This window comes from Halichoeres trimaculatus, unplaced genomic scaffold (assembly GCF_033239565.1).
Source record: "Halichoeres trimaculatus isolate MK-OKI-2021-1 unplaced genomic scaffold, fHalTri1.1 fHalTri1_scaffold_19, whole genome shotgun sequence".
NCBI lineage: Eukaryota > Metazoa > Chordata > Actinopteri > Labriformes > Labridae > Halichoeres > Halichoeres trimaculatus.
In genome coordinates this window covers 24,139,537-24,165,500 of record NW_027437197.1, presented here as the reverse complement: position 1 = coordinate 24,165,500, position 25,964 = coordinate 24,139,537, and the positions used below count along the sequence as shown (strand labels likewise).

The following is a 25,964-nucleotide window of genomic DNA, read 5'->3' as shown; positions in this document are numbered from 1 at the left end:
CACAGCTCCTGGTGCAGATCGCTCACAATGACCACTGCAACTCCTTCCTGGCTAATTCAAACCTCAGCTGCAGTTAAACTATTCATGAAGAAACGTGTAGTTGATATCCGCCCGCTTGTTCTTCTTCCAGTATTTAAATTTCAGAAATCTTTTGCTAATGTTAAAAACAGAAACCAGAACAGCCTCTGCCTACCTGAACTCCCTCATCAAGGACTGCACTCCCCAGCCTTCTGTGATCATCCCGTGAAAGGTGCTTGGTGCATTGATCACTGAAGGTCAGAGGTCTGCAACCTTAACAATCAAAGAAGACATTTGTCTTATCTCACCTGGATTTAAGTCAAGCTACAGAATCTACTTTACCTCACAATAACAACATAACAGGGTTTAAAATGTTATGTATAGTTAGAATATATTGATTAATTATCTAAACAGGACATTTTTTGAATTCATGAAATTAAAGAACTACAAAAAAAAATCAAATTGGAAAGATGTATTGATAATGTCGCTCAGCTCATCGTTTTTTGTTGTTTGTTAATTTCTTGCCAGAAATCAGACATGTACTTTACGCTGGTAAATTACAAGATGTGATGCATATTTAACGCAATAAAATGTTAAATCATAGTTTTATTGTGTCAGTATCATCAAGAAAAAATAGAAATTCTTTATTTCAGGATTTTCTTTTTCATTAGTTAGATTTGTCATTGTAGTACTGTGGTGGACTAAAGCACCAAACGGTGAGTTAGGTGTCGTAAGGATATACAGGCGTCTGCTGTTTGAAAGTGACATTACATCCCATTTTCTCCGGCCTATCGGGGTCTGGGTTGCGGGGGCAGCAATCAGCCAGCAGACCAGAAGACCAGTGACCCCTGTTCATGGCCACTTCCACCTGCTCCTCTGAGGGGAAACAGAGGCACTCCCAGGCCAGCTCTCTCCACCGTGTCTGGGGTCTACCCCAAGGCTCCCAGGTGGACATGCCAGAAACACCTCCCCAGGGAGGCGACTGGGAGGCATCCCCATCAGATGTATGAACCACCATATCTGGCTCCTCTTGATGCCAAAGAGCAACGGCTCTACTCCGAGCCTCTCTCGGATGTCCAAGCTCCAAACCCTATCTCTAAGATGCCGTTTACACGACAACGGTTTTAGGGTGAAACGCAAAAGTTTTGTCGCGTTTCAGCCTCGCGTTTACATGGAAACGGCGTTTCAGCCGACCTAAAACGCAAACTTTTGAGAACGGCCTCCAGAGTGGGATTTTTCTGAAACGCTGCAGACACCGTTGCTGTGTAAACAGTACGCCGGCGTTTTCAGTGGAAATGCTGACGTCACACTCCACCTCGTGTGAGCGCAACAGGACAACAGTACAGTTGTAACGATCATCACAGACTACTGTGCCGTGCTTGTGCTGATCAATCTGCTGTATCTGCTGTCTTCATACAAAATGTGCATCTGTCGTTCCACTTTTGCCCTTAGTATTCCCCAATACACCAGATTATCGGCTCAACTCTCCCTGAAGCTGCTTCTGGACAAGACAGTTATAGCACCACCTGCAGGCCTTGCATGCTTACTACAGGGTTTTCAGTCTCTTAGCGTTTCTGTGTAAACGCAGATTTTTTACACTGCGTTTACGCTGCATTTTAGCACTTTCGGATGACACGTCGTGCAAACGGGGCCTAAGGTAGAGCCCAGACACCCTGCAGAGAGAAATCTCTTGTCTGCCGGAGGGTGTCTGGGATTTTGTTCTTTTGGTCACTTCCCACAGCTCATGGCCATAGCTGAGGGTTGGAACGTAGATTGACTGGTAAATTGAGAGCCTTGCCTTTAGGCCCAATTCTCTCTTCACCACAACGGACAGGTATAGCGTCCAATCTGTAGATGCCACCCCAATCTGTCTGTCAATCTCTTACTCCATTTTTCCCCTTATTTGTGAACAAGAACCCGAGATACTTAAACTCCTCCACTTGGGGCAAAGACTTTTTCCTGACCCGGAGTGGGCAGTCCACCTTTTTCCAACTGAGAACCATGGCCTCGGACTTAAAGGTGCTGATCTTCGTCCCGGCTGCAAACCACCCCAGTGTGAGCTGGAGGTCAGTGTTCGATGAGGCCAACAGGACCACATCATCTGCAAAAAGCAGAAATGGGATCCTGAGACCTCGAACCTGACTCCCTCTGCCACTTGGCTGCGACCTTATGAAAGTGTACCATTAATTTACCAATAAAGACAATGTGGGATACTCAGGTATTGGTCAAGTAACTCAAGCACATCAGTTTTGCTTTACACAAACTTGTTCAATTTTATGGACTTAGAGAATTTAAACAACCTCAGTAAGGATCACCAGTTTTCAAACCTGGAGTTGTAGATGATGTATTTCCTCACTATTCTCATGTTCCTTTATAAAACAGTCCAAACTTGATGTCTGCTCTCACAGTTGTTCTGACGCCTTTGTTTGTGTTTGTGTCCCTCAGTCCACAGTCCTCCTGCTGGCAGCCCGGAGCGCCCCACGTCAGCCAACTCCCCCCTGCGTCCTCAGAGCTCCTCCCCCTCACGCTGTCCAGGCCAGTCTGGTCGCCCGCTCTCCATGGTGTCTCCAGGCCCCAGCTTGGGGCCCTCGCCCCTCTCTTCTCCTGCCTCGAGGCCCCTCCTTCCCCTCTCCTCCCCCCTCTCCTGTCTCACGCCTCCTAACGTGTCAGCAGCGCTTCTCAACGGGGAGTCAGCAAACCCCCTGCATCCTCCATCGCCAGGTCCCTCCCACGTCTCCACGCAGGGCGCCCTTGCACCCAAAGCAGAGAAGGTGAGCCTGATTCTGGTGAATGGCACAGTTCAGTTCAGTGACAAACACTATAGGCTTGTTTAAATAACATTTAATGATCATTCTGTAGAAAATCCTCTGTGGAAACAGCTCTCCTCAGAAACCAGCTCCTTCCTCATAAGGAATAATTGGATGTCTTATAACAATGCAACTTCTTTTGTTTTCTCCACACGCATAATGAAGAGCTGAATACTGTAACTTCATATTTAATTTACAGAGCGGATTAAAGGATATCACTTGCCCTGGTACATCCAGACGAGACAGACTGTGAGGGAACTCACTCCAGAAAATGAAAATCCTCATCTATGATCACAAATTACTCTTTGAATACTCATTAGTACAACATGTTGTCGTGTCTGAGGGAGAAAGGAGAGATTTCATACAAGTTGTATGACTGAATCGGTACTTCACGTTTTGATATAGATAAACAAACACATCTTCTTGTCTATCAGTGATTTTTATTTATTGATTCACATTTTTGGGGCTTAAAGGGATGGAACGGTTCACAAAATCTACAATTCAGCTCTTATGGTTTGGTCACAGTTTTCAGTTTGGTTCGGTGTACATTGTTGTTTTTAACACCCCAGATTACCGTATACCCTAATAATCCACTGTTAACTGATTAGTTTTAATTCATTATGTCATATATATTGATAAAAAAAAATGAAAGAATGAGGCTGTTTCCCATTTCAAACATCATTAAAGCCGAGTGAAACATTGCCAGTTTCAACATGCCAACTCCACAGTAAGGAAAGTCACTATTGTCTGTCCCAGAAGTCGCTAAAAGCCACTAAATATCTCTGCTGTCTAATCTGCATAATAATTCATTTGCATGTAACTGGCATGGACTCTGTAGGAGAGAGAAATAATGTGAGAGAGACAGAAAGCAGGAAAAACACAACATCATCAACGTGTTTAGAACTAAAAATCAACTTTCTTCTGTCCATTCTTGTTTTTTTAAATGTCTAAATATCAACCCTCCTCCTTTACCTGGGCTTGGGACCACAATAAGGCACACACTTGGTGATTCATGTGAATGCAGTTGTCTGCTCTGTGAGTAAAGAGGACTGTCTCTGTGTTTTGGATAGGGGAGAGACTCACACACGCTGACCATTGAGGAGATCAAAACACACTTTAACCTCAGATCCTCCAAACTCCAGAAAAAGTCACAAGACTTTCTGTCTTTAAAAAAAAAACTCATCAGAGGGGTCTGAAAAGTCATTAAATGTAGCGACAAAGTCTCCAAGTTGGCAACACTCAGTCGTGGTTTTATCCTCCACTTTCTTACCCCCGTCATCAGAACTCACACTGAATCTAAAGTGCTCCCAGCAGAACGCCGCAAGTACACCATTTAACTAGAGGTGAATATTGGCATGAACCATATGATACGATACGCATCATGATACTTGGGATATGATAATATCACCATATCACAATATTGTGATTCATTGTGATGTTCTATAGTTAACTTGATTGAACACAACTTTTTCTATTTCAGTGTTCTTAAAATAATGTCAGATGCAGTGTTTCATACAAACACTTAACTTGAAAACACAAAATGCATCAAGTTTGTCAAATCAAACTACTGTGACATTAAACTAATGTCGCAAAGAAATGATTAAGTTAAAGATGTGGTCAGTTGGTGAAACTGATAAATGTCACTTGGTGTAACCAGTGTTACTCATAAAAGATCTAATATTGCACAAAACATGACTGATTATCATTTTATCAGTCTACTACACTGTAAAAATTAAACTTTAAATGATTTTAAACTAACAGACCCAAGAACAGAGAAACGCTGATGCTTAAAGCATCCAAACCCACATCATCAAGTTTAGGGATGAAATATTTTAAATATACTTTGGGATTATATTTATTATACAGTTTATGGGCAACATACAGCGGAGTAGCTCTTCGGAGCCATCAACCACAGTGGAGGGGTGGAAGATGTATTGTACTTCCAACTTACTTGCATTAACTTTTATTTTAACAAAAATATTGAAATTAGGAGTTGAAATATCAATATTTTATCACAGGTCAAAGTATCATGATATATTGTTGCATCGTGTTATATTGCTGTATCAATATTTTTGACACCTCTATGTCTAACTCAAACTGTCATAAAAACTCTGTCAAAAAGAAAAACATGAGCACCCCCCAGACTGAGTTAGGAAACGCGATTTTTTACATAAACCTTTCCATCCCTAATGGTTATTATTACTAGAGCCCGACCGATATGGGATTTTTGGGGCCGAAAATTCGATATCCAATATATAGGCTGATATCCGATAAATAGACCGATATCCGATATATCGGCTGATATATAATAAATTTATTGATATACACAGGACATATACTGTATATGAACAGAATTTATTATAATACCCATATGATTGAGGACAGAGACAGAACACTATTAAATTAAAACAAGGAACTTTAATTATAAATCTGTCAACATAAGAACTGTAGTGGGAGTTGGTGGGGGCGTCGGTGGCGCAGTTGGAGAATGCGCTTGGTCGGTGATCGGAAGGTTGCAGGTTCAAGCCCAGCTCTGGGCGCCACATGGCGATGTGTCCTTGGGCAACGTTAAAGCGACATTCTAAAGTCTTACATTACACAATGGTGGACGGAGGGGGCGGGCACTCAGTGTGCAGCCCAACACACAGACATACAGGAGCAGGAGTGACAGAATCTCCGTAAAGCTAAATTTTTTATAATCGGCTACATTTTGGCCGATGTTGATTAATCATTGACAGGCATAATCAGCCCGATTAATTGGTTGGGCTCTAATCATTACATCTTAATGATGAGAATAGTGTGAAATTTAAAGCTTTATTCTCAGTGAAAATATCAGGAGTCAGGCAGCTGTTTCGTTCAGGCATAGAGTTTAATAAAGCAAACCAAATATTGAATGTGTGATAAAGTCAACACCTCCATTACGAGAACACAAACCCGTTTTGTTTGAGATCAGGCCAGTAATAAGAGGTTAAAGAAATAAGACATGATGCAATTTCCATTTCTATTAGCCACCTAAAGCGCTGGTCATCATGTAAATAAAAGTCACCTCGTGAATTTTTAATGACTTGAAACAACATGAGGCAAAAACAGGAAATGAGTTTCGTCTGTTTTTTTAACATCACTTATCTGCACCGTGTCTGTGACCATGTGTGTGTGTGTGGTGTGGTACAGAGTCCAGAGTCCGCTCCCACCTCAGCGAGTGTCACTCACAAACACTGCTGGCATGAAGTCTGATTGTCACGCTGTATTTTGAGGGATCTGCGGCACGTTAAAGCCGTGGATGTTAAATCGGCCCTGCGCTGACAGTGAAGGATGACATGGAAAGCTCGCATCTGTCTCAGCTCCATTTGTTTCACTGTTGGCTCCACAGTCTGGGACAGCTAATCTATGGCTAGCTGACAAACAGCTCATTGACTATGGAACAGCAGGCAGCGGCCTTGTTTACATCATCGCCCTCAAAGATGGCATGAACTCATATTCAAGATTATGACTCACAAACTGAATATATCTCATAAAAGTTGGGATGTTGTAGTCAAACTGCTGTCAGTTAATAAGTTTGTTTATGAAACAGGGATTGTTTTAGGCATTCTGTCTGGAGCACAAAATGTGTTCTTGATTATTCTCAAAGAAATGCCTGAATTAATAACTTTTTAATGTAATGGTGTCAGACTTTTATGAGTCTATAAATCTTAGACAGTATTTATTTGAATGAGCTGCTTCCTCTGGATTATCTGTACTTAAAGCATCCAGTTATCGTCTCAGAACAGACTCTACGCCCTGACAAGAGTTCAGCTCTGAAGGAAACTTACACACACATCTCAGTGTTTGGATAAACCAGCTCCACATATCAAACGTGTCAGAGCAGTGTGCAGGCAAACAAAATGACCAACAATTGACAGTCAGAGTCCAAGATACTATATCATCATGACATCCCCTGAAAACATGTTTACCCCCAGCTGCATTCATATCACACATACCCTGTGTGGCTTTGAGCCTGGCAGGGCAGCAGCTCCAGGTTTGGAGTCTGGGCGATGACAGTGCCACACAGTCGGTCTTTGTTACACAGGAAGTGATGGAGCAGCTATGATAGCTGTCTGGCGTGCACAGTTAGGGTAATCTCTGTACAGCACACTGTCACAGCGACAGTTCTGCAGACACATGTCATGTTGGACATTGAGATGTGTTTTTAGACTCTTCCAGGAAGTGTGCGCTTGCAAGTCAACTGCCAACACAAAGGCTGTTGGAATGGCTCGCAGGATGTCAGTGGGCATGTGAGACTCTGGGGCTGCTGAAAGGATGATGAATGGTAGTCGTCATGAGGACACAAGGCATGGAAGTCAATGAAGACATGACTTAGCACTTTCACTTTCATCTGCTCTTCTGTTTTCACTTTTACAAACATTTCATAAGGAAAGTACTTTTTCTTGTTTTTGTTTTCTCCTCAGCTCCTTTTCTTAGAATACATGCAGAGAACTGACATTGAAGCTACGCTACCAACCTCTTTTAGGGCCAAAATGTTACTAGTTTTAAAAATGTGGTCTTCAGGAAGTTTTGTTACCTGTTAGTGAACTCAACTCTCAAACTGGGCTCCTCCTTCTTGGATCAGCACCAGCAGAAGCGCACACCCCACAGCCTCCAACCTTGACTATGTAAACACACTCTCTAGCCCAGCAATAGGGATGTGTACCTATAGCTGCGTTTCCACCAAGCAGTCCGGGTTGGTTCAGTACGGTTTGGGACAGTTAAGTCTGATTCCGTTTGCGTTTCCACAGCAAACTGTGCCCTCTCGTGGTGGGCAGCGTTTAAGCCAGATGCCGGAAGCCGCAGCTGGTAAACAATAGCGTGACGCCGTAGCAGCTTACCCCACGATTAAATCCAACAAAGAAGAAAACGCGACACAGTAAACAAAGAGCACAGATGGAAGACATGCAGCATTTCATCCTCTCTGTGATTTTCATGTAACTCTCTGTTACAAAGAACAATCAAGCTTTGTTTCAGAGAAGTCTGTGTGCCGCCAGGAGAAATGCAGCCGCTGTTGGGGTAAGTGACGATTCTTTTGACCAATCAACAGTCTGCAATGTGTTGCTCCACCTCCCGAGAGCGGATCGGTTCAGTCTGGCACCCATACGAAAGGGTCCCAAAAAGTGGGATGGCTCGTCTCAGTTTTTAGGGATCCGTTCTGGGATGAGTCAGTGGAAACGCCGCTAAAAGCGCACCGTACCGAGATGAACCGACCCGGACTGCTTGGTGAAAAGCGGCTATTGATACAGTACCAATGCCTGGTACCTGACAATCCTAATCAGTACTCAAATTTTAGGTACTTTTTATGTATATGTTGTAATAAATATTAATTTCAATAATACAATCTCAAAATTTTTCTCCTGAACATATTAATTCTTCAATATATAACCTTGCTGCAGCATGGAAATTTGCCTACTCTTCCACTGCTTCACAGTCATAAGGATGTGTTTAGGTACCTTAACATGGTACCTTTTACTTTAATGTGAATCGGTACCTGGTATTGCAGACCAAACTAGGTCGGTACCTATAAAAGTACCTAATTCAAATCCCATCCCTAACCTCTTCCTCCTCCTCAAGATAGTCACAGATATTTGACATGTACCTGCTCACATCGCTCTTCATCCCTGTGCTGCTCTCCAAGTGCCCGGAAGCGTGTGAAATTTGAGCTCAGCTTCACTATTGTTTAGGAAAAAGCTTTATCTGTTTGGTGTTTTTTTTAAACTTTGATTGTGTTTTTCTTCCTCCGTGCTACGTCCACCACCATAGCTGCCCTGAATAGCTTCCACTTGCTATTATCAACACATAAACTCACTTGTGCACTGAGGGCTCAGTGATGTTACCACGCCTCCACCCAGAAACTTACCGATATAACCAGAACATCAACATACAGGCAGAGGAGGGGGTTGAGGCAGACGCTGACACTGACACTGACACACACACATAGAGGCCCAGGAGTGACAATTGAGCAGGATTATTCCCTTAAAATTTCACATTTTATTTTCTCTGTAAATCCTGCAGACCCTGACTTTAAGATACCCCAACCCAAACATAAATGAGCATGTGAGAACATCACTTTGGCATTAATATTTTGGTCTTTTATTCACATTCTGGACACAACACTCACATGTTCTTCCTTCCACAGAACACTGATGTTCTGCAGTGTATGAGCCAACTTGACTTTTGCTCATAACAATAATATATTGGGTATTTTGATATTCTTGCATCACATATTATCAGAATTTCAATCTCCAAATCAGAAAGGAGGCTAAGGTGATGAATTTGTAAGCAAACAAACAGGTAGCTCTCCACTATCTTTAAGATGGTGGAAACTGAATTTTCCAGGTACTCCTCTTTTATTAAACCATTTAAAAATCTTGAGTGGTTTTAACTCTTTGTATTTTTCAGTTGGAAAGATGATCTTTTTTCCACTATGAAGTGGCTTGAAAGTGCACCGACAAAACATGCACTCTGACTCTGACTCTTTTATCTCTTCTTGAACCTTTGAGGGAGGCTTTGGTATTATTTTTCTGTCACATAATTTCCCTTAAAAGCATCCAAAAGAGTGTTGAGCGTGGGTGGGTAAATTAGTGTAATTACCTCAGTGGGTGGACAGAAACTAGCATCCTGAGCATCTTTCCTGTCAACCTCAAGCAATTTTTACACCCCTGCACTTATTCTGAAAGGTCAGCAACCAAATTTTGATTTATAGGAGCAAGCAGTTCCTCCGGTTTGGCTGTCCTGAAACACCACACACCTTCGCTGTGGTTTTCATGTCAAACACTGTGTGTTTTAAGGAGAAAGAAGAAACATTACGTCTTCGCTCTGGCTTCAAGATCCTGCCAGTGTGCTGCAGAGCAAGGCTGAAATCAGACCAAACGGCTGTGACAGATTAGACATGAGTGTGTGGTGCCATCTTGTGGTTTAAATGAGCACAGCACCCCTTAAAACAGGAGCACACGCACACACAGGCAAGCGCACACTCACAGGAGGCAGATTAAGCTTTTAAGCCTGCAGATGAAAGAAGGGAGGGAGTGATTATTCACTTTTTTCAGTCCCACCTCCTTCTTTCTCTTTTCTTCATTCTCCTGTTCTGTCTTTCTCTGTCTCTCCATCCCTTCTCTTTTTTCTCTCATTGTGTCTGCCCTCCCTTTCACCTCGTTCCCTTGTCATAACCCCTTCCTTCCTCAGCATCCTTCCATTTTCCCTCTGTCTATTCATCTCTGTATTCATCTTCTCCTCCCGCTCTGTAATTAAAATTCTAACAAGCTTTGTTTGCATGACAGGAAGAGAAGCAGAGAAACTGTGTGAGTGTGTGCGTGTGTGTGTGTGTGTGTGTGTGTGTGTGTGTGTGTGTGTGTGTGTGTGTCAGTGCCAGAGCATTATTATATTTATGTAAACCTGATTTACATAAATCAGAGGTAGTATTGTGGAGATCTCTAAAGCACTGGTATTGTGAGTGTAAGAATAAGCAATTAAAGCGTTTTGTTTTCTACAGAGTGTCTGCTGAGTCAGCGTGTTTATCCAGCTCCTTGCTTTGTAAGCACTTTTTTTCTGGACTGTGCCACATGTATACTAACTGCGGTCATTAGGGCACTGAACAGATGTTGAGTCCTTCTTTAGATTTTATTGGAGGCTTTACTGTTACATCGTACTTTATGACGTAGATGTCATGGTTGAGTTTAATAGTTTTGTGTCAAATACTCTATTTGACCTACAGTGTCAACAGTGTGTCAAGTTGTCGGCCTGACACATCTGAGTAACTTAAAGGGGCTGTGAGGAGTTTGAAAGTGATCTTGAAAAAGTCTCCCTTCTAGATATAAGCCTGATCCTAATCCACACTTATCACAGGTTACAGGTTATCTTAAAATGCTACTACTCAGCTTCCTGAGAGGGTTGAGCAGGACCAGACTGATTTATGGCATGTTTAAGTCTCCACTGTAAAGAGAGATCTGTGTTTTTCTCTGCTGAAAACAATTTCTGTGATTAGTTTTGTAGTGATGGTGGACACTGGAGCCTAACTGTCAGACAGAAAAAGGACAGAAGAGCAGAAGAAAGATAAACAGGAGAGAGATAGAGCAAGAGCTAAAGGCTAACACAGGAGCTAAACTGTTTGTGCTAATGTTCATTAGTGCTGCACGATTATCGCAATCGCAATGTCAGCACATGCAATTCAGATTTTTCTCCATGATAACCAAGCAAGTCTGTAGACTCATCATGACACAACTTTTTTTTATTAAATCGCAAGCACAATCGCAATCGCAATATTGTCCACCTAATCGCAAATCGCACCTTTTCCCCAAATCATGCAGCAGTAATGTTCATTCCAACCCACAGTCAGCAGTTATTCTGCAGTGGTCTGTTCAAACTTGAGAGTCTATCAATAAAATGTAGAGTGAGGTTACATTAGCTCTGATTGGTAGATGACTGGCAGGACATAACCAGGATTCACTAACGTTACACATTACAGACATGTCTTAGAGCACAGGGCTGCCAGCTGCGCTGAATATAGACAGCTACTAAACTACATACCAACTGACAGTGTTTACTTGTTGTCACATTAGTCTGCAGATATGAGCACGGGGCTGCCGATAGCACTACATGTAACTGGCTACTGCAACGTTTGCTTGTCTGTACGTCTGTAGAGCAGTGCTGCATAACTGTACTAATAAATACCTTACCTCCTGCATTGTATCCAGTAAAAATTTGTCTTGAACAAAGGTAATCCGATCTCCATTGAATTCTAAAACAAACACACCTCACTTAAAGTCATTTATGTCAGTGTGTGTGAGACTCTGGGCCAGAAGGTGGCGAGACAGTCCAATTAAAACAGATCCTCCTCATAGCATCTTTTAAGAGGTGATGATGAGGGAAAGTATATGAAACCTTGTTTATAATCTCAACTTGATAAGTTTGTTAATCATTGAAGAAAGTAGCTTATCTCTTTAGAATTGAAACATTCAACGATATGTTGGGGAATGATGTGGAAAGACCACATGGGCCTGTATGCATGTTGGAATAAAAGTTACAATAAAAATACATTGATAAGCGGTGTGCATGAGCCAAGTTAACCCCCCAAAGGCAGGGTCTGCAGGAATTTTTGTTACTTGTTTGTAAACACAACATTCAAACGGAGCTCCTCCTCTTTGGATCAGTGCCAGCAGCAGCGCACACCCATTAGCCCAGTAACCACCATTAGCATCGCGTTTCTAGGTCATTCAGAGCTGTGCTGACTTGGCATGTTATCACAAGCTAATCACAGGTATTTGACACATACCTTGTTAGCATAAGGCTAACTCACATTGCTCTTTGCCTCTTAATGAGAGCTGGGTTGGGCCCCATGCACTGCGACCCCAAAAGGATAAACATTTAATATAAAGGGTGGATTCTCGAGTTGTCAGTGGTAATGTTTGTTCTCTAATATTAACTCCTCAGATAGCTTATGAATAAAACCTTAATAAGTGTATAAATTCATGGAGAATGGCTAGTCTGGGACAAAGTCTGTCAGCAGGGTTGTGTTTTCTTTTTATTCCTTGTCGCTCACCAGGTAGATCATTACTTTGATCGACTCTGTGTCTCCTGACAACTTCTGCTATATGCAGCAGTCATGAAGCTCAGGCAGGTTTACTCCAAGTCTGCTGCTGTCGTCGGCAGTATTACTGAGCCATCTGCAAAGGCTTGCATATTTGGTGTGACAGCCGGGTGTACCTACCACAAGGGGCGAGTCAGCAGCACCTGCTGTCAGCACAAAACAGGGTAAAGACACAGATATGGCTGCGATTTAAAAATTTATATACAAACAGTAGAAGTGAAGGACATGGATTGTTTCTTGATAAACCTAATCAAAGTTAAGAGGCACAGATAAAAAAGACCAACACAAAGAGAAATAATTAGATGTTAATGAATTGTATACTCAGAGTCAGAATTTGAAGGTTTTAGTTTCTCTTTTTTGAGATAAACTTTGGAGAATGTGTTAGCTGAGCTGTTAGGGCTCTTAACATTCTAGTGTTACCTTCTCCTCTCCTCCAGTCTTTGTAACAACCTTTTTCAAACGTCCTCTTTTCTCCGACATGTTCCCTCTCTGTTTCTGTCCTCATTTAAAACCAATTCTGTTTCCCAGAAAATAACAAACTAGGGTGCATTCAGAGTTTTTATTTTGGTTTCTTTTTTTTTTAGCTTTCATGTATGCCACCCCATGCTGTTGCTATGACAACTGTCCGTCACTGCCATGCAAAGACGGTGTCTTAATGGAAAATGAATGTTAAAGAAAGCCAAAGCTTGATCCAGCAACCCACATATCACAGAAACAGATGGCAGAGGCAGAGACAGAGCTGATATGGAGGCTTTACACATCGAAAAGAAATTATGCTCAGGCATGCCTTGAATTGATATATGTCTTACGACGGCTGAGACTGTAAAATTACGCCAAGCAGCAGACAACACAAAGCTTTTTTTTTTTTTTTCCTGAAGTCAAACAGAGTCAGGCTGAATGGGAAGTATTGTTTAGCACTGCTATGATGATAAACATGAATCAAAAAGTGTGAATGCACCACCACTGGGGCCTTGAAGAAAACCACTCCAGCAGTAATCAATAATTTTTGTAAAGAACGGCGCAGCGAGTGCAGGTGTATTTATTGTGAAGGATCGTTGCTAACTGCTCTGCTTATCTGTGAAAAACACACATTGTGACGAGCAGCTATTCATACAATGAATCCTCTGTTAAAGCTTCCGTCTCTGAGCTGTTGAAATAATTGCTGCTTCTACTATTGTTTCCTCCTTGGTCTGAAGGACAGGAGTAGAGTAATCAAACAGTGATGGTCTTTTTGCATTCAGTGTGCTGGTTGACCTCGAGCTGCTTGATCTGCTGCATAACAGTTCACCCTTTCACACACTGGTGTTAGAGAATGCTCCGAAGTGCCACCAGTTCTCACTTGTACACATTCATCCTGTTGGCTGTTCCACTCAGAAGCAGCTCAGGGTTAACTTTTGGGGGACGCCTGAGGTCACATGAGTTGATGTGGCTGAAACTGCCAACATTTCAATTAAGAGATGACCCCTTCTGTCACTGATCAACAGTGTTAAGCAATTTACTTCTACTTCTTACTCCTAAAGTAATTGAAATAGTAACTAAATTACTCTATAAATGTAATTAGTAACAAGGAAAAGTAGTTATTACTTTACTTTTTTTTGCAAAACCTTTAATTTGGTAGAAGAATTCAGTTTTTGAGCAGGTTTTGGTCTAGGACATAATGTTCATATGCCTGTTTTTCCCTCTTACATCGATGACGCTGAAGTAGCATCTGTACTTCCATCCTGAAAACACCAGTTTTAACCCTACAGACCACTCAGCACTTGAACCTATTAAATCTGCAGCTCCTGCTCCGCGCCTGGCTGAGTAATCTAGGTCAGACTTGTAATTTCTCCAGATTAACCTCTTATTTTTAAGTCTGGTCCTGTCATCTTTGACATTTTTTAATCAAAACAAGTCGGCTACTTGTGCCTAGTATCAAATCTCGAAAAGCATCCACCCCTCTCCCTGGGGCTGGTTTGATCTAAAGACGCTGCAGGAGATCCTCTCTGACTGCAGGTTACACAGACACACACAGGTAGCTGTGTGAGATTTGGGTATCGCTTTATATTAAGGTCCCGTAATAAGCATTACTAACACCTTTGTAAGTACTTATAAGATGTTTATTAACATTATTATTTGTTTATAAGACTATATAAGTGCTTAATAAGTGTTTAATAAGGTCACTGTAAGGGTTAGGCCCCACAGGTTAGGTTTAGGCATGGGGCCCCGAATGGTTAGGTTTAGGGGAAGGGCTGGGGTAGGGCTCATGAGAGACAAAAGCAGAAGACAAAAAACAAACAGGGTTAGGGTTAGGTTCCATATACCTTATAGATTAAGTTGTCTTTTAGTAACTATTACAATGACCTTATTAAACACTTATTAAGCAATTATATAGTCTTATAAACAAATAATAATGTTAATAAGCATCTTATAAGTACTTACAAAGGTCTCTCTGTGTAAAATCAAGAGATTGTTGAATGTGACAATCCCAGTAGATCAGTAATTGCAGTAGTTTCTGAAATCCTCAGACCAGGATCTTTGGTGCCAACCATTTCCAAGTCCCTCAAATCACTTTTCATCAGGTCGTGTTGACCATGTCTCCATGCCTTAATGCACTGAGTTATGATTGGCTGATTGGATACTTGTGTTAACGAGCAGTTGAACAGGTGAATTTGATTAAGTGAGTGTGACAGTTATTAAAGAAACACAGGAGTGAGCTTTGTCGTCCATTGAGATGTTACAAAACAGGAGGTACTAAGATTTAACAATGTGGGATGAGGAGAATGAGAAGTGGCTGGGAGCTCAGTGACCACTGTCTGTCACTACAAGTGATGCTAATAATAATGATAATATAATGTTTTATTATTATTATTATTATTATTATTATTATTATTATTATTATTATTATTATTATTATTATTATTATTGATGTTGTTATTGTAAAACATTTTATTTATGAAGCCATTTTCATCAAAACATCTCAAAGTGCAACAGCTTCATAAAAACAGAAAACAAGGAATATGAAAAGATTAAAGGAGCAATAAAACAATTAAAAAAAAAACATTTAAAAGCAATTTTAAAACATTGTCATGCGACAGACAATCTTAAAAGCGTCAGAGTTTGCTTAAAGCTTTGCTAAAAAGAAATGTTTATAGCCCCTTTTTAAAACAGTCAGTGGATTGTGTTGCTGTTAAGGTGTCAAGGAGGGCATTACACAAACGTGGGGCAGCAGCACAGAAGACCCGATTACTCATCTCCTCAGTCTGGTCCTGGGTGTCTGGAAGAGGTTTTAGTGGGTGGAGCGGGGGGAGCATGTTGTGTTCTGTGGAGTTCCTTTAGGTAGGAGGGGCATGTCCATTGATGCATTGGTGCGTGAGGTGGGAAACCTTGTACTCAATCCTGGTGGAGACAGGGAGCCAGTGGAGTGAGTGAAGAATGGGGTGATGTGATCATGTTTCTGCACTCTAAAGGGTTCAGAGTGTGAGTTTACAGACATCAACAGGAAAAGAAGTGAAGGATAACTGTAACTTTCTCTGACTGTTTGTGTGACTTTAAACATTTTACAGTTAGGTCAGTTTAATCAGTTGTTGGCGTGAAATCCAGTCGTCTTGTGGTCTGGGGAAATTTTTCTACGTGTTATTTTTTTACCGTAAAAACTGTGTTAAAAAAGTAATATCACCTTACTGGGTTCATTGATTTTTTTTTGTATAAATTTGTTCGGCCTATGTTCAAGCTTTAAAGGTTTTTTTCATTAAATAAATAAAAGAGACAATATGAAGCAGTGTTTATACAGACACCAGTTTTATTACTATCATGTCACTTTTCAAGATAGGACTTATGAAACCGGTATTTCTGTATATCTCACCAGCATCTCTTTTTTATTGTTTCCTTCTTCCTCCCCCGCTCTGGCCTCTGTCATCTTCTCCCCTTTCCTCTTCCTCCTCCCCCCTCTATCCACCCATCCTCAGAAGGAAAGAAAAGCAGCAGGTTTATTAAAGCTCCTTTCTGGAGCGGCAGCCAAGAAGAAACCTCGATCACCTCCCTCCTCCCCGCCCACCCACGACCCGAGTCACTGCCCCGTGGCCACCGACCCTGCACACCATCCTCACCACCATCACCACCACGCCCGCTCAGGTTCCTGTCCCATGGCGTCTCAGGGGCGAGCAGGTTCCTGTCCGATCGAGAGCGAGATGGCGGGGGCCATCGGGCTGGAGCCCCTGCACAGGAAGTCGGGATCTCTGGACACCAACTTCCCTTTATCACCCCCACCAACGCGTGCTGGAAACCCTCTGATGGTGCTCCGGCCTGAACCCAAACCCCTGTCCAGAGAGAGGTGAGACACAGAGAAGCTTATCAACATCAAACACTCGATCAGAAAAACATTAATTATGTCATTTTATTAGTTTGATCAACCAGAGCCACTGACGTCTGTGCAGGTTAAAACATGAATTCAGAATGTTTCAGAGCGTGTACCGTGACAGCTTTGCACATGGTCAGTAATCCAACATCAATGCAGACTCACTATTGCAGGGTCAAACAACCCACTCCCACTCCACTCTCAGAGGATTTGGATGGCACTCAAAGAGGTGAACTCCCACTTGAATTCACAAACAGAGGGAGAGTGTGTTGGGAAGAGGTGTGGAGGGCAGTTTTGGAAAGTCCAACCTGGAGAAGGGCTGTCTGATGGGGAGCCTCGCAATAACACAGCGTTTTTCTTTTTATTCTTGTTACATAACTGAAATGATTTAGCAATATTCCTCCTATTTCTTAAATGTTGCAGACTTTTTTTATAAAAATCTTTTTGTTCAGGTCAAGAAAAGGTAGTGCTGTGGTGTTAAATATTGAAGTGCAGGGTCAAAATGAGCTCACACATGAGCGCACACACACATACAGCAATCCGAGTAAATCTTTTAAAAATAGACACAGTCGCAGACTTGTCAACTGTTAACTGCTAATTGATAAAATTGTGAATGTGATTTCTTAGTACTTTGTTTCAACCCTTATCCATCCATCCATCCATTTTCTATACCACTTATCCTGTTACAGGGTCGCGGGTGGCTGGAGCCTATCCCAGCAATCATTGGGCGAGAGGCAGGGTACACCCTGGACTGGTCGCCAGTCAATCGCAGGGCTGACACATAGACAGACAACCATGCACGCACACACTCACACCTAGGGACAATTTGGTGTGACCAATTAACCTGGTAAGCATGTTTTTAGACTGTGGGAGGAAGCCGGAGTACCCGGAGAGAACCCACGCATGCACGGGGAGAACATGCAAACTCCGCACAGAAAGACCCACCGGCCGAGGTGGGGATTTGAACCGGTGACCTTCTTGCTGTGAGGCTGCAGCGCTAACCGTTGCACCACCGTGCAGCCGTTTCAACCCTTAGTGCAAGAAAATTAGAAATTTTGAATTTCCAACAATCTGAAAAAAAATTGAGATTTTGAAAATGTTGAAGAGTAGGGGCAAAGTTGCAAAAATTCCCATAAAAATCAAAATTAAAAAAAAAAAAAACACATTTTTAAACTTTTAAAAATCTTCAAAAATTAAAAAAAAAAGTTATTTAATACATTTGCAAAATGAAAAAAAAGATAGAGAAAATGGGCAAAAATTGAAAAAATGTCATTAGTCAAATTTGCAAGCATTCAAACATTTTTTTTAAAAAAATGAAAATTTACAAAACATTTCAAAGATCTGCAAGAATTTGAAAAATCTTGAACTTTGTAAAATTTGCAAAAAAAATAATTTGTTTTGGAGGAATACTTGAATTGATCACATAGCGATATTGTGGCTTAACTCATAATTTTTTGTTGTTTGCTCATGTGTCGTTACATACAAACAGACATGTTTATGATCCGGCACGTTGGCAGTTAAATGAATCTATTAACACAGAATTAAAATCTGTATTTTCTTCCAGATTTGTCTTTTTGTAGATTTAGTTTTCTTACCAGGGCTGTAAAACTTGAGGTGCATGGAAAGGTGGTGGGCTGTTGATGTTGTGAAGTAGGGCGGTGGCAGGCTTTATTGACAGATGGGATGAAGGTTTAGTTTGACTAAATGTTAACACATAATTTTATTCAGTCAGTTTCTTAAATCATAAATATCCTCTGTAAAAAAAAATTAAAAAAAACTTTATTTCAATTTTATATATATTTTTAAAGCTACAAGGAGCCACTGCAAAGGAGTCAAAGAGCCGCAGGTTGCAGGCGCTTCATGAGGAAAAAAAAGTCGTAATGGAAACAAGTAGAGTCCTCGCTTTTTACAGCAGTGTGCTGAAGATCTAGTTATCACACCAAACCATGCCTTCATTGTGTGTGTGTGTGTGTGTGTGTGTGTGTGTGTGTGTGTGTGTGTGTGTGTGTGTGTGTGTGTGTGTGTGTGTGTGTGTGTGTGTGTGTGTGTGTGTGTGTGTGTGTGTGTGTGTGTGTGGTATGGGAGAGTTGAAGGGGAAAGCAATCTTGTCTTTGTAATACTTGGGTAAATTTGTATTCTCCAGCTTATCAAACCAAGTGGAAACAGTTTCAGTCTGATTTGCTGTGGAATGAATGTTCACATTAGCTGTTAGTCTCCAAATGACTTTCAACAACTTATTACACAAGGTTTGTTAAAAAGTCTTCTGGGAAATGCAGAAAGGGGAAATTTCTACATTCAGCATTTGAAGATGGTGAAAGAAAAGGTTCTTTTGTTTAGGGAAAACTTTGCAAATACCGTTTTTTTATACACTGACTTTATACTTAACTTTCTAACAACTTTCTAACAACAACTACCGCTTTTTTTAATAAACAGTTTTGAAACCTATCGTCAAGATGTTATAGATCTAGTGTTTTAAATTAAGTGAAAGTGTACTTGGTGGAAAAAAACTATCGAAATCCGGTCCACAGGTTGCCTCTTTAATCAGCAGTTATTGGGAGCACCTGTGAGTTTCCCCAGCTGGAGGCAATCACCCCACAGAGGAACGGAGGGAGGCTGAGGTCCGCCTGTTCAGGAATGTTTCTGCCCACAGAGGGTCATCACCATCAATTGGCTTTCTGTCTACCTTTTGTTATTGTCAAACAGTTACATACACAGACAATTACTGTCAGGCGTTTACTTTTACATATATAATCTGCATAGGTTTGGAGAAAAAAAACAACCAACAAACAACATAAAAAGGAGAATTGACAGTGATAGTAACACAAAAAAACATTGGGCCTATTTCACAGACAGTGCATACGCACACATTTGTGATGAAATAGTGCATACAGATGTTTGACACACAAATCTGTGATTCGTCAATATTTTCTTCATTGAATTTGTTTTTACTTTCTGAACAAATATGGAAGCTCCTCAGACCATTCGTAGGCACAAATGATGACAACCACTTCTCTCAGGAAATGTAAACATATACACTTTTAATTAAATATATGACATATTTAAACTACTTTCAGTGAAAGAAAAAGCCTTTAATTGAAATCAGTAATAAAAACTTTAAGATGACTAAATGTATTTAATAACCATGAAATTGGCACATATGGGTATGGTAAATACAGTGTCACTAATAGAGGTGAGTTATAAGGTACGTTTTTATATGTAAACTGGATGAAGACATGAAATAACTGCTTCTCCTCCTGACTTTTTACATTTTCTGAGTAAATGGCGCACACGGCTTCACTGATCACTCGGACTTATTTGTTTATTCTCAAATATATTCAACAACTGTTTTATATCTGAGCTTTGTATTTTCGATGCCCGCTGCGATCACCCACACATAGCCCAAGAGCGCTCGCCAATCACTGATTACCAATGATTAGCGATTAGCACCAGGTCTGTGGTGCCTCCTCCTTAGGCCCCCAGCAGATGTCCTCATATGGATGAATTGGGGTGTGGTAGTATGCTGATTGCAGGTTATTGGAACGTGTCTGTTAATTTAGAATGATTCTGATTCACTAACATACACACGGTGGTCACAAGAAAATCAGCTAATGTACACGTGTCATGAATCCGTCAGTGATTTTGCGCTGAGTAAGAACATTTATACACTTTAATTAGTGAATGACGCCCATTATTACCCAAAACACATTTATAAACATTTCAGCCAGGAGCATTCTTCTCAAAAGGGTTTATCATGTTCATGCAATAAGTTATATTTGGCAGTCTGGCTGTGTTCTGGGAGCTCCCTGCTCTTCCTCCTGCCCACGTGGAAGGCCAGAGCCTGAGGTGGGGAAAGCACACCTCTCCTCTCTTTCATATGCACACAGGAAAAGCAAAGAGGAGCAGCAGCAAAGATCCTGGAAATAGAAACCGAGCAGACACAGCGTGAAAGGAGTAGATGTTTTAGAGATAACACGGATATTAAAAAAAGGTTCACCCAGGTTTATTCGTGTTAGGATGAGTTCAGCAGTTGAGCCTTAAGCCTCTGTTACATCGGCAGAGCTTAAGGTCTAAACAAACTTGTAGATGGTCTCCAGTGTTTCTCGACTGCACAAAGGCTTCATATTTTAAGACTCAAGGTTCACGCTTCTTGTTTGTGTTTTATTATTTGCAGGTACCGTGTAGTGGTGCCCTACCCGCCTCAGAGCGAGGCAGAGATCGAGCTCCGGGAAGGCGACGTGGTGTTTGTCCATAAGAAGAGAGAGGACGGCTGGTACAAAGGCACCCTGCAGAGGACAGGACAGACCGGCCTGTTTCCCAGCAGCTTCGTTGAAAGTTTCTGAACTGGATGGAGATGAAAGAAGAGCACATACTGTTCCTGATACTAAAAGCACACTAATACACAAACAAAAGTCTCACTCAGCAGATGGAGTGGCATTGGTTTCCCAGAATTACAGAATTTATTTAGAAATCTAAGACACATCATATGATGGTTAATTCAGTTTATTTCATGAACAGTCAAAACACTGGACTTTGAGAAAAACCAATCAAAGATTTCTAAATTCTAAGATTAAACAAATTTAATTACAACAGATTTTAGAAACACACACAGAAGTAGACTCCAGTGTTGACCAGCCACACTCCAGCCAGGCTCCATCAGACTCGTAATGACCCAGGACGTTGACTACTGAAGGCTCAAAGAGCACAGAAAGACAAACCTGCCTCCTAAGCTCTCCTCCTCGGCATCATCCACCAGCAAACATGAGCACAGAAAGCGTCAGCTCTGCTTTCCACTGAGACCTCAGAACCTGAAACCAGGTGCTTTCTTGGTTTTAAACAAGTGAAGGTTTATGATCAGGTGATGCGGGAAGTGTTACGCTCCAGGATCATCGTAAGCACATCTCTGTGTCTAGTTTGTGACAACAAGCACATGTGTTTCTTAACCCAGTATGTGTTAATAACAGTGCATGTAGCAATATTATGTTTTTTTTATCTGTTGAAATAGATGTTTGTGTTGTCCCAAACTAGTCATGCTGTGATGATCGTTCACAGGACTTTGATTAGGAAGCTAACTAAATTAGGTGATTTCTATTTATATATCTTACTGAAATTTATACAATTTTTTAACGTAAAGTCGTCCTTTATAGAGTCGCAGAGCGGGAGGGAACTGATCAAACTGGCCTTCTGAATGTAGGAAGAAACAGAAAATTATGCCAAAACTCTTGAAACAACTGAATTGTATTTAGGAGGTTGTTTTTTGATTTTCTGTAGGATTTTAGAGACAAAGAATGCACTTGGTAATATTTGATACAACCTGCCAATATATATATCTATATCTACTTATACAGTATTTTGCATCATAATTTATTTAACAAAAGGGATTTCTATTGCTACTCGTCTGATTGTTCTGTTTTTCTCCAAGCAGACACAAACCTCAGGCTGGACACAGTCCTAATCCAGCCTCTTTAGTCGAAACGTTAAGATCACACAGAGAAGACAGTAACCAATGCAGTTAGTCCAGTAGAAGTTTCCCTATTGGGAAAATGCATTCTATCTTAAATATTGCTAAAAGTAATATCTCTTCATTCGCCTTTTCAAGTGGAACTGCCGCAGTATGGTTTAACTAACGCGTGCAGACTCATGCTCATGGAAAAATGTACAGTTAAGAGGTCGAAAGGCAGAGACACAACTTTTCCAACTGCCAACCTTTTGACAAAACCTTTTCCTCTGATCTACTTTCTTGAGTATTTTTGTACGGCTTCAGTGCGTGTTACCGTCAGTCTGCTTTGTGAACCTCCACGTCCTGCGTGTGTATCCAGGCTTGTCTCGTTTACATCCACCCACAACCATCTACCTTTGTTTATCCTTCTTTCTGCAGATGGAAGCACAGAGAAACTCAGAGACTGACTGTGCTTATGAATGAGTGGGTGTGTGTGTGAGAGCGCAGCTGGGTTTTAATGGTTGATTGTTGAAATGTTTGTCCTTTCCTGCTTTCAAGAAAACAGAAAAAACTGAGCCACAGTCAAGCACAAAGAATGCTGGCCACATGCACACAAGTGAGGCTCTCATTGGCCAAGCAAAAAGATGTAAGTGTATGAGTATTATTAGGTCCTAACGAGGTGAGAGTCTGCTGTTCGTTAAGCACATCAGCGTCTCATTGGTGAACTGCACTATTACTATGAGGAAAAACAAAAAGAGAACAAAGTTAGGTGTAGAAAGTGATCGAAATGTTATTTTTTGTGACATATGAAACAAAAATGAAAATAGACTTTTGAAAACAAGTAGGGGAACCAGAATCATGGGAGACGTCACAAAACAGTTTTTGAAATCTCTGTCTACCCCAAGAAATGAAATGACAAAATTCATGTGGGGTCTTTATATAAGGCTTAAATTTAAACAATAAAGCAGGACTTTGTCTTTGTGGAAAAGTAATCTGTCATTAAAAGGTAGGGTCTGCAGGAATTTTTGTTACTTGTTTGTAAACACAACATTCAAACTGGGCTCCTCCTCCTTGGCTCAGTGCCAGCGGCAGCACACACCCACAGCCTCTGACCGTTATAACGTGAACACACTCACTAGCCCAGCAACCACCTGCAGCATCACATTTCTACATTGGAGCGACTCGAGAGCCGTGCACCTGACTTAGCATGTTAGCACAAGCTAATAACAGGTATTTGACACATACCAACTTACATCACTCTTCGTCCTGTGCTGCTCTCCAAGTTCCCGAAAGCAAGTCAAAGTCGATCAAAGCTTCACCCTCATTTAGAAAAAAGCTTTTTCCTTTGGTTGTGTTTTTCTTCCTATTACGGGCTACGTCAACTATCGTAACTGCTCCGATTGGTTTCCACGCAAAGTCACTTGCGCACTGAGTGGACTTTGATTGGCTGATGTAACCTCACTCACTCCCTGTCCAGAAATGTTCCAACCCAACCAAACCATCATCATACAGGCAGAGGAGGTGGTTGAGGCAGACACAGACACTGACACACATGTATAGAGCGGCCCAGAAGAGACGATTGTGCAGGATTATTCTTGTAAAAGTTGATATTTGTATTTTTAGGAAAATCCTGCAGACCCTACCTTTAAGAAAATAGAAGCGAACACACTTAATACATATAAAAAGATTTTTTTTTCCGCACATCATTTTGTATAAGATCATGACCCTTTCCCCACCTCCTTAAATTTTACAAATATCTGAATAGAAGTCATAAAGTGAAAACTCACAGGGAGCATCTTGGCATCACAGTGCTGCTTGCAGTGCAGTCTGGGTAATCTTGTCTGTGCAAGTTAAACACTTTCCCACAAATATTAACCTATTGGTTCAACCTGAAAACTAATAGAAAACAGTTTTACCACATGATTAGGGAAGAAACACAAGAAACATAATCAAGTGTCACGGTTTAGATCTTTATTTGTAAACTTACAATAGTTGTCGAAGTGTTTCAGAAATCAGGCTTTGGCAAAACAGTCTTTGTTGAAGTTTAGACAAAAATTGGCCCTCAAAACTTTTGTGCCTGTAAATGCCAGCACATGTGAATACAAAGACCCTGAGGAGTAAACATACGTCAGATAAATGTCTTTCTCTTCTGTTTCTTTGTTTCAGTACGATGAGCCTTCTTTCTGTTTTGCTTTAACCTGTGTTCTGTGTGAGTCAGCCAAAACCAGCAGATCTCAGCACAAACCAGAGTGCAGATTCCCCGCCGCTGTAAGAAGAGGACTCTAACTTCCACCGAGTCAAACTTAAGCACAAGTCCTCGTTTATGTCAGAGGTTGTCCGTTCTAAAGGTCTTATAATAATTATTGTTATGATTATTTGGATGAGGTTGATGCTGTGAGGAGGAGCAGAGTTTACAACAGTCCCAAACATCAGGAATAAAACCACTGCACGGTGGCCACTTTACAAAAAAATACCTTGAACTGCAAGTCTTGCGAAATTGTTTTCATGGCATTTGTGTTTATTTATGTGCTGTGTAAGCTTGTCTTGGCTCTCAGCTTCCTGGATGTAAACACCACTTGAGAACTCATGGTGACAGCTTGAAAATATGAACAAGCGACCAGCAGCAGGAGTGGTAAATTCTATCTGACGTGGACATAAAAATCAAAATCTTTTTTTTTTTTTCTTTTATGTGTCCTTCCAGGAAACTTGAGCACTCGCCCTGCCATCTTGAACTAGATGTCAGCCATATTTGTTCCTATGGATACTTGTGTGTTTGACCGTGTGTGTGGGTATGTGAGGGGAGGGGTGCCTCTGTATGTAGCTCTTTACATGAAAAGGAACTTGATGAAACGTTTGGTACTGGGTGAATAAAGCAGTACAGAAGGAGAAAAGAAGAAAGTATATATATAATTCTATATTGTGCAGAATATTTATAGGCCTTTTGTGCCATTGAAGTCATGCTCTGTGCTGGACTTGCCCAGCGCTCTCTACCATGTGATCATTATACATCGTCTTGTACTGATGACCCGTGGCTGACTTGATTGTTTTTTCATGTCAAGTGCATTTTTCGCAATAAATGCCTTTGTTTTAAAAGAGATTTCCTGTGTCTTGTTTGCCTGCAGCGTGACAATGAAGATAACAGAAGTGAAGGGGAGAACACGCCTGTGTACGCTGATGCATAACAAACGCATTACCTGTGCAGCCCATTAGGATTTTACAGCTGCCCTTTGGAGAATTCATCCTGAGAATCATATTATATCCCGCTCTAATTATAATTATGTGTGCTCACAATGTGCTCATTAGGAGCTTATGAGGCTCATGAGCTGCACTCAGGGTTCAGTTGTCTGACAGAGGGTGTTTCTGTCTGTATCGTCACACACATGCTGCTAAAGGATGACAGAAACAATGCTCTTTTCATGACTCCCTCCATTTTTGCTCATGCTTTCGTTTCCTTCACATGCTGTCTAAAGCCAACACCAACGAGTGCTGTAATTGGTAATTTCAGAGCATCGTCTGCACTCCCCTTAAATGACAACCTCATCTCTCCAGCAGCCGGGCCTGTCTCCGATGATCACTTCCATTTGCATTTAGAGTGACTCGCAAAAGGTGACAAGAGTGTGTGTATTTGAAATGTGTGTGTGCGTGTAAAGAGGAGGTTGACAGCTATCTTGGATGTAGACACATACGCACAGACAACTTGCAGAAACACAAATTCAGACGTTCAAGGCGAGCGGGAGGCAGGCGGCAAACTTAGAC

The 25,964-nt window shown here is 41.3% G+C and overlaps 1 protein-coding gene across 1 annotated transcript in view; it reads left to right on the top strand.

Annotated features, from left to right (window-relative positions):
• Positions 1–25,071, top strand: part of LOC141808585 (E3 ubiquitin-protein ligase SH3RF3-like) — a 180,237-nt gene extending 155,166 nt beyond the window's left edge. Inside the window, exons 8-10 of the mRNA XM_074695252.1 lie at positions 2,464–2,789; positions 16,383–16,747; positions 20,943–25,071. Of these exons, the coding sequence (XP_074551353.1) occupies positions 2,464–2,789; positions 16,383–16,747; positions 20,943–21,111 (860 nt within the window). The 3' untranslated portion in view covers positions 21,112–25,071. The remainder of the gene's footprint in view (positions 1–2,463; positions 2,790–16,382; positions 16,748–20,942) is intronic.
• Positions 25,072–25,964: the final 893 nt, after the last annotated feature.